The sequence below is a fragment of the Peromyscus californicus genome, unplaced genomic scaffold (assembly GCF_007827085.1).
Source record: "Peromyscus californicus insignis strain IS unplaced genomic scaffold, ASM782708v3 Scaffold_22__1_contigs__length_63687245, whole genome shotgun sequence".
NCBI classification, from domain to species: domain Eukaryota; kingdom Metazoa; phylum Chordata; class Mammalia; order Rodentia; family Cricetidae; genus Peromyscus; species Peromyscus californicus.
Genome location: NW_026294525.1, coordinates 23,062,016 through 23,077,156, shown reverse-complemented (window position 1 = coordinate 23,077,156; position 15,141 = coordinate 23,062,016). Strand labels below are relative to the sequence as shown.

At 37.6% G+C, this 15,141-nt stretch overlaps 1 protein-coding gene across 3 annotated transcripts in view; it reads left to right on the top strand.

Annotated features, from left to right (window-relative positions):
• Window positions 1-15,141, top strand: part of Adgrg6 (adhesion G protein-coupled receptor G6) — a 126,749-nt gene that overhangs the window by 78,750 nt on the left and 32,858 nt on the right. For 2 of the 3 annotated variants that reach the window (XM_052751093.1, XM_052751095.1), the window contains exons 5-9: window positions 821-889; window positions 3,103-3,186; window positions 8,922-9,007; window positions 11,237-11,289; window positions 12,226-12,291. In XM_052751093.1, the coding sequence (XP_052607053.1) occupies window positions 821-889; window positions 3,103-3,186; window positions 8,922-9,007; window positions 11,237-11,289; window positions 12,226-12,291 (358 nt within the window). The remainder of the gene's footprint in view (window positions 1-820; window positions 890-3,102; window positions 3,187-8,921; window positions 9,008-11,236; window positions 11,290-12,225; window positions 12,292-15,141) is intronic. The other variant, XM_052751094.1, reaches the window with a different exon arrangement.

Here is a 15,141-nt window from a genome sequence, read left to right as displayed (position 1 = left end):
CTTTATTCAAATGCCCTATTATTTGCAATAAGTTTAGCCCATAATTAGCCAAGAAGATTTAGAGCAACAGAGTACCTCTAATAGTTCTGCTAGGAAAAAAGTCAGCTCAGTGTCTGTTTCCTGTTGAGCAGGAGTCAGTAAAAGCTTGAAGTGAAAAGGAACAAAACAGACTTGAAATCACAGAAAGATATTTCTGGAATTGCAGAGTATATACATGAACCAAAAATTTGCATTTCATGAGTAATTCATATTATCCAAATTCCATTTTGAAATGTACCCTGAGTGTTCATATTATTTTATTTATGTAAATTACTGCCTGGGTCTCATAGTTCATTATCCAAAAAGGCCTCAGACGGTTTTTTGGTTTGGTTTGGTTTGTTTTGGTTTGTTTTGTTTTTTCGAGACAGGGTTTCTCTGTGTAGTTTTGGTGCCTGTCCTTGATCTTGCTCTGTAGACCAGGCTGTCCTCGAACTCAGAGAGATCCACCTGGCTCTACCTCCCAAGTGTTGGGATTAAAGGCATGTGCCACCACCGCCTGGCCTCAAACATTTTTATACAAAGGTAAAGGGACAATCGTGCTTCTTTCCTTTCATGGGTGAATGACTGAAAAATAGAGCTTAAGATTTTGAGGGTGATGCCGGTTCTCAAGTTTTGTATTTGAGGAAATTAAGGTAACCTTGCGAGACATTTTCGTGTTGGAGCACTGTTGGTTGACTCGGACTGTTTCTACTTTACCGATTACATGATTCATAATATTGACTTTGGGAATAATATCAGAAAATCACAAGTTAAATCTGCATATGCTTCTGTGTTGACGTAGGTTCCTACCTGATCCCGCTCCCCGCAGCTGAGCTGACGAACTGTTCGGATCTGGGTACTCTCTGTCAAGGTAGGGAGCCCTTGTTGTCTTCCCGAACCTTTTAGTGTTCTTATGCTTGCTGTTTGGGATGATGAAGTTGCTGCTGCTTTGGTTTTTATCTTAATTTTCACCCGAGAACACAGAAACAGCAAAACAAGAATGTGTGGGTGTGTTTTAGCTGGGTGGGTGCACAGTACCAGTGTGTACAAATAATGTGCTGTCAGTACATATTGGCCACATTGGCCATATTTCCATAAAACTCAGGGTTTTCTAAATGTGAGTGGTTATATGCTGCTAAAAGGATTTGTTTCATTTCTCCCTGTTTCTTTTTAATATTATTTCAAGTGTCTTGGATATGCAGCCATGCAGTATTTTAAAGAAGTGCTCATATCCATAAATTGGAGAGAAAGTGTATATTGAATATTTACATAAGATTTGAAGATGAGGCCATGAGGCAATTTACTTTATATTATATAACTTGAATCTTAAGATAAAAATAGTTAAAGTAAGCTAATGTTAATATTACTGTGTTAATAATATTGATGCTTCATGGTTATATTGTGGATACAATTGTTTTATTATTATGTAGTTGCCTGGCAACAACATATAGTTATATATGTATGCAATATGCCACAAAAATAATAATATAAAAATGTTGCTTCAATTTATCATTGCTCCTTCTAATTTTTTTGTGACCAGTTTTCATCCATTGTCATGCTAAATTCCTCTATTAAATTTAGCATGTTCTATGTTTCACATGAGAATCATGGGTGTATGCCTTTCCGTCGAAGGTGGCTTTGTTAAGAGGTTCATGGCACAGAGGCAACAGATTACAAGTAAGGTCAAGCAAGTGGAATTTAGGCTCTTTGCAGTCTGAGAGTCAGCCAGACAGGGCAAGGAGGAAACTCACTATTTTTGGATTTCCCTTCTAAGATAACGTGAATATTATTACCAATCAATTCCCCATGAAAATTACGTTGTTTGTTTTTTATCCATGAACTCTGTGCAGTTATGAAATAGTTTTATAAAAATATACCAGAAAACCTTTGATACAAAGGTTTTAAAAATTCATTAATTACTTTTTATTATTTTAATATAAGTATCTGAAGTACTCATTCTATGGACCAAAGGACCAGAAACTCAGTTTTCTTCTCATTTAGTCCCTGTTTTTTCCTTAATGAACAAAAACATTTTCATGACACATTTGCACTAAGGATGAACACAATTATTCACAATTTTGATTTTTAAAAAATCAAAATTATTTCCATTATATGTTTTTATATTATTCTGGAATGGAAAATCAGTGTCACCACATACATTTTGCACCAAGGAGTTCAGCATTTTCTCTGGCGCATTTGGAAAGCAATTCTCTGAAATCATCTCTTCATTGTTTTATACTTAAGTAACATTTAATTACAGAGATATAACAAATAGTCATTACACACATGATTGTGCTCCAACACTAATGCGTCCATAAGATAAAATGAAGGACAGTTACGTGCATGGTTAATTTTCTTCTTACAGAGGCATACAATCTCCAAGAAAGAAGCTGGAAAAGCATTACAGGAGGGTTGCCTGTTTGTGGACTTTCAAGTATCACACGAACAGCTCAGACATAGGACTTAGAAAATACCTCCCTTTAAGGGTTGTACTTGCAGAATATTCCCCCCTCCCCCATTAGTGTTTGTGAAGCTTTTGGGACCTCCAAATGATTGGTTTAGTTCATGCACACCAGTCCCTTGTTTTTCTTTTGCATTTATCTTTTCCAGAAGAGATACATTTTACTTTGCTATTTTATTTCTCTAGTCTCTGTGTATCAGTTCAGACTGACTTAGTGCAGCTAGCTTCTAAGGTGTAGAGCTATGCAGAATGCCCGTTTTGAGCTTCCTTTTAACAGTCTCTGGGAACTAGTTTGTGGAAAGAGTTAGTGATTTCCCATGTGATTACCAGCCTGGTGATAGCAGATGTTAAGTGTAGAATCCAGCTGTGCTTTCTCCCGCTCTTCTGTGCCAGCTCTCGGCCTCTGTGCAATGTGGCACCAAAGCCATGCAAACGGATTCTTAATGTACCCTAGAAAACCTTGCTCCATGTTGTGCACTGTAAGCTTTTAGCCTATTGTATTAGTAGCATGAAATAGTTTCGGCTCTCTTGTGCATTTTCATGTATTAGCTGTAGATTGCTTATCTGTATTAACTGTTTTTATGCTCTTTGTAAAATTGCATCTTTCTCATCTTTATTACCAGCTACTGCAAACCCTCTTAGCACTACACCACCCACAGTCACCACTAACATCCCTGTTACTAACAGAGTCCATAAACAAAAGAATGGTAAGATTCATTGGGTAAGATCCTATGTGTAGTATGTCTGGAGTATGGAAAATTGTGTTCTGAGAGTGGAAATACACTGTTCTAGCGAAGTCCTATGATTGGCAACACTTGGTTCATTAGCACATTTGAAGACTACTAAAACAAACATCATTGTGCCTTGCTTCCCCACTGAACCAATAGCTCTGAGTACTTTGCTTCACTTTGAGTTATTTTCTTTCAAAGAAAAGTGGCTTTTTGGAGCCCAGTGCCTATGGTGGGACACCTTGCTCAGCCTAATTGCAGAGGGGAGGGGCTTGGTCCTGCCTCAACTGAATGTACCAGGCTTTGTTGACTCCCAATGGGAGGCCTTACCCTTTTAGAGTTGTGGATGAGGGGTGGGAAAATGGGGGGTGGGTGGAGAAACGGGAGGAGGGATGGGAGGGGGAACTGTGGTTGGTATGCAAAAATGAAAAATAAATAAATAAATAAATAAATAAATAAATAAATAAGAAAAATATTTAATTGAAAGGAATTAATTTTCATTATAATACATCCAAGAGGAAAAAAATGTGCTTTCCTTTTTATAGTGTTTTGTCAAATTACAACAACTGAAAACTTTCTGTTTGAGAAATAGGATTTCTCTGTGCACTCCAAAGAGCAGCAGGCTGGATAGTGCCAAGAGTACCGCCTGGGGAAACAGGTTTTAAAAGGATGTTATGATGTGTCAGAAACCTGATTCTTGGCATTTACTTTTTCGTGGAAGTCACCTTTGTGCTTATACACTTACGAGATTTAGATCAGTGGCCATGGTAACGACTTACACCTTTTTATCACTTCTTGAAGAACACCTATTAGGATGTGTTATCAGTCAAGTCTCCAATGAGTTTGGGGGTAGCTTTGCTTTACTGGGCCTTGAATCCAGGGTTCCACACAGTAGGCAAGTATCCTAACTCTGAGCTCCACTTGGAGCCCCAATTTTTGAACGATAAAATTTCTAGTAATTCCAGCATTTCCTGCCCCTTTTTCTCCATTTATGTTGTTCTATTGGTACTCATTGTAATATTCAGCTGTGGCAGTTATGTCTTATAAGAAACCAGTAGAGTAAAAGCCAGATGGCTCAATTCTTTATTTAATTCTGCCGTATATATGGATCACATACAGAACCATTTGCAATTTGGAGTAAGTGGTTTCAATTTCTTGTAATAAAGACACATTCCAATCAAATGAGTGCCCCACTGCCTTCAACAGAGTAATAGTCTCAAATATGAGATACTAGAGGAAAGGAGTTTTAAAAAATTCGATCCTGTAACTTGTAAGGTTAAAACATCTGTAATGTATCACCAGGGACCCAAAACCGAGGGATAAAATAAACCCACATAGTTCACTGATTTTTTTTTTCCTTATAACTTCAGAGGTTACATCAACTTCCTCTGTAGGGACATTTACATTGGAAGTATGGAATATTTTACATGAAGCATAGATATAAATTTCATTAGGGTTATAAAGACATCGATTCAAGGAAGTGTTTATGGTTTCTCTGCTAGTTACACCACAGATATTTATGATTCCATCACCACCCCCCACCCCAAGCAAGCAGCAGCAGCATAAGTTTCCAGTGCATATTCCACATGGACTCCTGCCATCAGATGGGAATATTATAATTCTGAGTATTTTCCTCTTTGTATGAGCGTACAAAGAGCCTCTGTGGCACTTTCCCTTCAGAGCTGGCACATCCTCTGCTGCCCAAGAACACTGACATGGTGCTTCAGAGCCCTTAACTTGGTGGATTGGAGCTGTATTCATTTAATCATGCAGTTTCTAACACGCTTGAAGAGACCCTTGTTCAGGCCATCCGTCTCTGCGTCATAGCCTTCACTGGAGTTTCAACAAAGCAGGCAAATATTACAGTCAGTTAAAATGGTTTATCTTGACCACATTAATAAAGAAGAATCTCATTCAGATGACTTGTGATTATAACATGTAACTTTAACCATTAAAATATTAGGTCACCGTGTGGTGGAAGTCATTCCAAAATCTTGTGCTCCAACTATTTTTCATCATCTTAGCAATTTTTATCATATATAGGAACTATGTGCTTTTCATGCAATGACTGACTCACTCTTTATCTGTGCTTCCATGGGATTTCATTATTATATAATGAGACCATAGCTACAGAAGTGAAAACTTGAAACAAGTACAATACCACAGTGTTCCACAACTACCTCTTATATCCTCCTGGATTTCTGAGGGCTTCCAGCCTGAGCCTTTCATTACCTTTTCTAAAGAGTAAGTAACAAAGTATTACAAACAAAAATGTTCAAGCAAGGCTTTCCCTTTGTCCAAGTTTAAAATAATTGAGAAGAGATCATTTTTCTTTGTAAATAAATCACATTTATGTCCTGTCCCAGGCTCTCTAATGCCATTTACATACTATCAACCACTTGTTATTCTTTGAGAAACTGGCACAGGAAACATTCTCAGGCTATCTGATATTTAGAAAATCCTATTTTTTTCCCATTGTCAGAAAGACTGGGAAAACTGTCAAGTCTATTATCTACCTTATCCAGTCCTCTTAACTCTGGGCTGTCCGAATTTTACTGAGTTCATCAATAATAATCTGCCAATGCAGGAAGAGAGAGAGCTAGCTCGCTTACTGGTCAGATATTCTCCCTCACTATACCAACCGGATTGGTTCCAATTGTCATGAAATGTTCTTATTTTTCTTTGAAAGTCTCTTCTCACCATTTTAAACATAATTTGCACACCATACCTCATATTATATACCAATAGAGTCATCTTTTAGGCAGCTTTTCACAAGCATTTCAGGATGTCATAGATAGTCTAGGTATTCCCACAAGTAATGAAACTTTGCCCAATCTCCTTGACCTATCCCAAAGTGCTCCTGGTATAATGATTATTTCCTTTCTTAACGATATTGTCTGTCCTCGAATCAACACCAGCCCTACTAAAACAGTGAACTTCTGTGGTATAGACATTAGCAACCCAGTGAATGAATTAACTCCTTTGGTCCTCATCATTTGTTCTGAAAATCCAGTTTCCAAGTGCAAATTTCAGTGTTCCTTCCAATTTCTCACATGTGCTTAGCTAGTCAAATAACACATTTGCTTGCAGGACCTTTGTGTGGGTCCAGCAAGCTTTGTAGATTCATATGCCAGATGTCTTAAAGAAATTGGGTGTGTAAAGGTCTACAGATTGCCATTCATAGTATAAATGCAATTGACATAATTGCCTCATTGTCAGTTTGGAGGAATAATGTGAAATCTAAAACAACATGTGAGTTGGATTTTCATTTGTCTTTTCAAATAAATACCATTCCATCATCTCAACCCTATATCCCATAACTTTGGAGATAATTTTTATATTCCTCAAGAAACTTAGATGGTTAACTGAAGAGAGACCTACAATATGAAATCATCATCATCATCTTCTGCTGCTTCTTCTTCTTCTTCTTCTTCTTCTTCTTCTTCTTCTTCTTCTTCTTCTCTTCTTCTTCTTCTCCTCCTCCTCTCCCTTCTCCTCATCCTCTCCCTTCTCCTCACCCTCTCCCTCCTCCTCCTCCTCTCCCTCCTTCTCTACCTCCTCTTCCTCCTCCCCTCCCCCTCCTCCTCCTATCAGTTCTTCTGGTCTATATGATATTATGAGAGCAATGCATACTTCTTTTGAAGCCATAGGGATGCATGAAGTTTGATGGATGGCTTTGCTGCTAGAATATCATTTTCTGTCTATAGGAGATGACTTGCTACACTGATAACATGGGGGAGCCTATTTGGTTTCTTAATGACATTTCCCCAGTAACAATGTTTAAGCAAATTAATTTCTCAATAAAAAAAAAATCCCTGCCACCAGCCTACCAGTAGACACTTCATTTTTTTTTATTCTTTTGGTTCCTTTCCTTAGTTTCATATAATTACCCATTGAATACATAATTCAAAAAGTTTTAAATAAGTACCAAGCAGGTCCCACTAAGTTTTTAGCTAAATTTGTAATTCTGAAGTTTCTGAGCAGAGAATACTTGCAAATTCTTCATAATACAAAGTAGTCTGTAATACGAGACACTAGTTTATTTGAGCTATTAATCTAGTCATAAGCAATGGGGAAAAAGTACTAAGGTTATCTGATGTTGAATGTCTCATTTTATGAAAACAATGAACTGCAGAAAAAAGTGGGGCAGGAAACATTTAAAATTGAAAGAAACCGGGTTAAGTATTTGGGTGCTTCCATAAAATTTCAGAAATGTCAGTGGTTAAAATATTGACATTTTTACAGTTTTGTAGTATTTTCAAGCTAAGTAAGAAAAAAAACTTCTACTTAGCGCTCCATCTAGTGGTAGCTTTTAGAAACATTACAAGCATCTGTGACTTTATAGACTGTCCCTTGGATATTGGGACACTCAACTCTAAGTTTCCTCTAAGCTACTCAGTAGGTCCATGATTTCATGGGAGGAGACCTACAGTGTAAGATGTTTTTTAATCCGGGTTATTATCATCTTCTTTACATGTGTCTAAATAGTTTCCCTTCAGAACATGTTTTGAAGAAATAGAAAATTCAAGATCATTAAAACAATAGAAATTTTAAACATTGAAATAGCCTTATCTCTACAAACTAAGCTCACTGACCTTTGAACTTACTTTTGCATATTTGTTTAACTACATTATAAGGTAGAAATTTCTATTATTTCACAGGAGACTTACAAGACTGAGATTTGCAGTTTTGGTATAGCTGGGACTTTCCAGAGACATACTTTTATATATAGTTTAATACTGCCGCCCCAAAATTTTCATTGAATGTACTCCTCAGGATTATTTAATTATACATTTCTAGATATTTTATGCCTTTTAATTAAGACTCACCTAAAAGCATAGATAAATATGGCTAACAATAATAGATATCAATTTTCCCCTTCTCTTTGACTTCGATTTTCAAAGAGTATTTTTTTTTTTTATTTGCTAGTTTGAGTCAAGTGCCTTGTGGCACACAGTTAGCTCCTGTAGTCTAACAAAACTTTTTGGATGAGTTCTTTTTTCATGAGGACAAAAAGACTCAACTACTTTAGATAACCACTTAGAGAAGTAATAGGACCGTCTTTTCAGAATATGTTTTTCTTTATAAAGCCCATTAAGCCAGTTAACATTCTACCTGTAAACATTAGCTTTCCCCTCTCTTTTGGTAAAGGGGCTATACTTCGAAATTTAGATGAAAAAGGAATTTGGTCAAGTCCCACCCACTACCTCAACTACAAGTGCATCCTTCACTGGGGAGAAGCAGAGCAGGTAGGGAGAAGAGGATTGCTGGAGAGAGGACATGTGGATGTCTATTCATCTCCAGTGTCAATCTGGCCAAGGATTCCACTTAATGCTTCACACTCCCAAACTACCATTTTTAACCACAAACAAAAAAAGCATAATTTCTTATTAACGAAAATCAAACTTCACATGCAAAAATTATCACTTTATTGACTTTTGGTACCAGAAATCCACAGAATTAAAAAAAAATAGTTTACAAGTATTGCAATGGTCATAGCCAAGTGATAATTTAGAAGCTATGAAATATTTATGAGTAAACTAATCAACAACTCCTTCTAAGCAGTTGCAAGAGTAATTATACCATCAAAATTGGCCCAAACTTCCTGTGCCTATGTGTCTTTAAACATATATGAAATGATGTGGTTATGAATTTGTATTGTTTGTTCCGAATGTAAAATATAATTAAATATTAATCCTATTTCCAATGTGCAGACGGAATACTGTATAGAATATCTGTTGTGATTCACAATGACCTTAATTACCCTGAAGTAAAAGTACAGAGCAAGGTAGCAGAATGGGTAAGTAAACTTATTCCATTGCCTCTTGCTTTAAAACTAACTTCTTTATAGATAGTAAAGATAATGAATGAAACCATAGATCTTATTACTGGACAAATAAACGCTTATTATAAATGCATGAATAAGGGGCTAGAGAAGTGGCTTAATGGTTAAATGTGGTGATATTTTATTTGTGCTGAAATGTGATATTTTATTTGTATGTTAATAAAGTTTGCCTGGAGATCAGAGGTCACCGTCAGCCATAAACAGAAGTCAGGCGCTGGTAGCACATGCCCTTAATCCGATCACATGGCAGACAGAGTCTCTGTGTGTTCAAGAACACAGCCAAGCGTGGTGACACATGCCTTTAATCCCAGTACCAACCATAGAGACCTGGAGGTCTGTATAGACAAGCAGTGATGAGGAAGTGATGTGGTTGGGCTTAGAGCCAATGAGAAGGCAGAACAGGAAGGCAATAAAGGCACAGGTTAGACAGGAAGAGGTTCTCTTGGGAAGCTAAGGTGGTGAGCTAAGGTTAGTTGGCAACTATTGCTCTGATCTCTATGGCTTGCACCTCTGTATTTGGCTCTGTGTTTCTTATTTAATAAGACTGTTTAGAAATTTGTCTACAGTGCATATTGCTCTTCCAGACCATCCAACTTCAATTCCCAGCATTCACATCTGGTGGCTCACAACTGCCTGCAACTCCAGCTCTAAGGGATCTAATGCCCCCTTCTGGTCTCTATGGGCACTGCACTCATGTGTGCATACCCACCCTACATAGACACATATACAAACACATAATAATTAAAAGTAAAATTGAAAACTTAAAGTGTATGACTAAACAGAAACAAGGTCTGTGTTTATGTACAGGAAGAGAGATGTGTTTGGACACAGGATATAAAACTGAGCCTAATAGTCTCCTTGGATTAAAACAGGAATTATGTGCTTAGTTACCAGATAGAGAGCAAGCTGTGGAGAAAGGATGCCTTATTGCATCCCATTTTCTTTCCACAGTGTTCTTTTATTTGTTTTTATAAGCAGAATGATTTCTAAATATTAAATTATTTATTCTAATTCTCAAGTCATGGCTAGTATTACTAATCATGAAATGAGCACTAACTGGGGAGGTTGAATTAGATAGGATGCAATTTTACATTTACATCTTGTCCTGCATAGTCTCTATCCCAACACCATTGTCATCTGAGGCTAAGCTTTATTAGCTACCTTTCATTTGTGATGCAAACTCCCAACGAAGATGCTTGAAAACAGCATGTATGAATGATGTTCCTAGTGCCCAATACGGGAGTCGTCTAACCTGAAAACTCAAAATCTGACAACCCTCTCAAGTATTTTGAATCAGTGATGATAAACCAGTGAAGTCTATGCAAATATGCCAAATCCAGAAAAGAAATCAGAAGTCTAAAATGCTTTTGGCCCCAAGTACCAAACTTAGATAAAGTATACACAATCTAAGTACACAGAAAATAATAATTATTTTGCCAATATTTTCTAAAATTTACATTGTATTTTAGTAATGTTTACAACAAGATTAAAGATGTGTATGAAGTATGACATAAATAAGCTTTGGGAAATGATTTAAAGGTAACAAGATTTCATGTGGTTGCACTGTGGAAATTTGTTGTTCGTATTGAGACCCATACCACTATTAACCACACGAAATTGGCATAGTCCCAATACCATTGGGCTTTATCAAAGATGTATTTGTCTGTTTATACTTTTTTCCTATCACTGATGTTCTTATGAGATGGCAATTACGACGAAACATGTTTGATTGCATTTCAGTACTTATTAAGTGCAAACTAAGGAAGGTGTTTATTGAAGGACTGGTAGACTATTACCTAGAGAGGAAGTGGCAGTGTTTCCCACCACACTGCCTTAAGTTCCAGTGTGAGATCTGCTGCCGATTAGCAGATGATCCTGGAAAAGCTGTTTCCTCTTTCCAAACTTCCATTTCTTCATAAATAAGAGGGTGGAGTTGGGGTGGGAATGTAGTGTCTGCTTCAGTGATTAATGTGCAGATGAAAAGAAGTGGTATTCATTACATCCTTGGCTCTCTGGTCTAGCAACCCCTCCTTTATCTTTCACTCCTGCGGTTCGGCAGCATTTTCTCAAGGTCCTTTTTTTAAACCAATGACAGCTCATGTTTTGGAGGGCAGACAACCTTGACTCAGAAAAGATTGTTTTTAAGCATTACTGAAACTCATCCTTTTCCATTGTGTCTTCCAGCTCAATTCAACCTTCCAGAATTGGAACTACACAGTTTATGTGGTTAACATAAGGTAAATGCATGGATTATCTGAGCAATAGGAATGTTTCATTTACCACTCTTTCTCTGACTGTATCTGAGCACCCACATGCATGGTTCTATATGTCTAACTGAATCCATACACTATGTGTTCTAATGTATCAAAAGTAAAAGAAGGTAATCATAGACAGAAATTTTTTGGCTTTCCTTAATAGATCACACTGAGTATGCTTTGGTGATGTCACCACATTTTAGAGAGCACTTTCTCTGCAAAATAAGACATCAACAATCTGATTAAAACCTTTTTATTTTTCAAAATAAGCTTTCCTTGTTTTTTATTCAACTTAAAAATTTCACTAAATAATGGCCATACAGGCTCCCGAGATCCTGCTTCTGTAATCTCATGCTTAAACCTCAGAGATGTAATGGTCCAAGAAAGAGGTCAAGTTGCCCAGTAAGTCCGGGAGGTAGCTCACTCAACAAACAGAATCAGGTTCCTTCTCAGAGTGTCTTAGCGTCCATGGTCTACTAAAATGCACTGTGGATCTTCATGAGAGTGCAAACCCGGTTGTCCAGCTCTGCAGACTGGGAACCTCAGAACAAGTATTTGGGAAAATTGTCTTAGAGCATCCATTCTGCCCCCTTCTTTCATCTTCCCCAGTTTTGATGTGGAGGACTGGACACAATGGACGGAACTGATAATGGATACATGTGTCTGTCTGTGACTGGACACAATGAATGGGATTAATAATGGATACATGTGTCTGTCTATGACTGGACACAATGAATGGGATTAATAATGGATACATGTGTCTGTCTATGAGTGGACACAATGAATGGGGTTCATAATGGATACATGTGTCTGTCTATGACTAGACACATGGATCAAATGGATAATGGATACATGTATCTGCCTATGACTAGACACAATAGATGGATTGATAATGGATACATGCATCTGTTTTTACAGTTTTCATCAAAGCACAGGAGAGGACAGGATTAAAGTCAAGAGAGACACCATGGATGATGACAAAAGGTAACAGGGGGAGGCCTGCAAAGTGTGTATTTTTTCTCTTGCTCATTACCTTGGCTGTCTGGAAAAAAGTGAAACAGTGACCAGAGAAAAACCTTTGAATTGTCTAGTACATTCAAATTATTTCTTCAACATGAATGCACACCACGTTTTCCTCATATCTGAAGAAAAAAAAAAAAAAAAAAAAACAACCAGTGGGTTTGAAAAGTCAGTCTGTGAAAAGCCTTTAAGAAGCGGAGCAATTAAGAGGGATGAGTGAGCAGGGTGATCATTTCTATGTCTTCAAAATCCATCACCCCCTATTCAAAATTCCAAAAAGACCTTCAATGGAAATAGTTTTAGGGCAGGAGGCAAAACTCAGTGGTGTATTGATAGCACCTACCTAGGCTGTGTTAGGTCCTGGGTTCTAGCCCCAGAACTGACCCCCAAATAGCCCTATTGTGAGTAAGGTCATAATTACATGTGATAGCATATAAAGATATAGACAATATGAGCCAAATAGTTTTAGTACATACAATCATATCTATTTTTTTTGAGATCTCCATCTTTAAATTTGTATCAGGATCATGACTTAACCCATAGGTGATTAACGGCTGTGCCCAGCATGCATAACCAGTTGGCGTATAAGGATCAGCATTTTGAATGGCTGCAAAATGAAAAGCCATTAAATCCTTGAGTGTAAAAAAAAAAATACTTGTTTTAGGATTGTATATTGTATTTCCATAGAATTGTAACAAATCATTTTAAAGGCCCAAGTTCTTAGAAACCTTGCTAGGTTTTGATTTACTGACTTGATGTTATGAAAATGTAGTCACTGGGTGATGAAATGGTTCACTGGGGAAAGATACTTATTGCCAAACCTGATGACCCAAGTGTGATGCCCAGAACCTACCTACATGGCGAAGGAGAAAACTGAATCCCACAGATTGTCCTCTGACTTGCACAGGTGCTCACACACACACAAACACACACAGACACTCTCCAAAATATAATTAAAGACTAAAAAAAACTATAAACAGCCATGTAGACTATGATGTTTTGCTGCTATGGAAGATACATGTAAAACTGTATTTGAGAGTTGACCAGAGAACTTTATTATTATTTTCCCTTTTTGGTTAATACTAGAATATTAGAAAAACAAATGTTTTTAACCTATCAACTTGTCATTTCTATATAAATTCAATAATATGATTAGGAGAAGTTTTTATCCTGACAGCATTCACTTTCCTTTATGATCTGAAAACAGAGTAACATATTCCAGGATAGTAAATGACAAGACCTTTCTCCTCTTCCTAGGAAAATGGTTCTTTCCCACACCTACTACCACATCATGTGGAGCCTCCAACAATGGATCCAGCAGCAGCTAGGATCCTCTGTGGGTGCTTTATCTAGCATTTGGGACAAACCTAATTTGGAATGTAAGCAGTAGTACCCTTCCTTAGGAATTGAGTGTGCCATCAGCTTACTCACAGAGGTTATTCTATCACCGAAAACATTAAAATCAGCCACAGTTAGTATATGCCAGCATCTCACAAGCTCTTGTTTGAAAGACATTTAAATAAATAAAATCTCAGTTTCCTGGTCTGTCAAATGAGTGAATAGTGTCACAGAAAAGTATAGGAAGAATGATCCAATCTCGCCTGTGGGAAAGTCCACTTCCTTTGTTTTCCTTTGTAATAAATTCTCAGCATTGTCTTTCTTTTTTTCTAGCTTCCCTATCTTTTAAAAAACCTATTCTGTCTGCTTTTATGTTCACTGACAAGGCTTCAGAGGCTTCACTGCTAGTTTTCCTTCATACCACAATCTACTTATTTCACATCCATTCCTTTCCCCCAAACTCTTCTTTTCAATTCGCTCTTTCAGCTTCAGCATTAGATCATGTTGTAGTCCACTGCCTAGACAGACAGGGAACCTGAACCCACAGAGGGGCTGGCTTACACGGATGATGTGTAGCCAATGGCAACAAGCGATACAGACCCTGACGGTTGTAGAACCATAGTTTCTGTTTTCAGATGGGAAAGAGAGATAGCACCGATAAGGCTTGTGGAAAATGCAGGCTCCTTCTCAAATGGTTGAGTCTGTGTATTGAGTGCAACCACAACACATGGTGCTGATGTTACCCTGGACACGGCCGTGAATTCTCAGAAACCAGAGTGGCAGCACTTTTCTTCCAACAGCCATTTGGCCAGAGGACACCTTGCCATATGCCATTCAGAAAATGATCAAGGGTTCACCGGCCACTATATGTTCGGATCTAGACTTGCCTCATCCTCAAATATGGCTTACCTAGGAGCATTAAGCAGCATATCATTTTAGAGGTAAAATGGTTTTCAGAGTCCGTTAGGAGAAGAACACACTTTGTCCTGGAGATTGACCAGTTTACCAAGTAGGTAAAATCCGGCTACGTCACCTAACCTTGAGTAGCAAATACTTAACTTATTCCTTGATTTTAGCACCACAAATGTGCTAGCTGTGTATTTACTTCTACTCTTACCAACTCAATTTCATCGATAGGCTGTGCCGTCCTCCATACTTTGAGGTTACCCTGCCTCCTCTTCGCTGTGGCACAGGAATAACAACCAATCAGAATAATCTTGTGATGTCTGCTGTATTCGTCATTTCTCTTCAGAATGAGGAGAAAATACAAATGCAGCACCCCCATAGAAGGAGGAAAAAAAATCTCCTTTCCCTGACAAAATGGCATTATATACTTCTGCCTCGATACTGAGTTACCTTTAGATTTTACTATTGAGGAAAGCTGCAATTACGGATCAGCTGTACATTTTGAGAGGCGTTTTAATATATATATATCCATACTTCCCCATGAAGATATTTTCAGGGTCACACATTCTA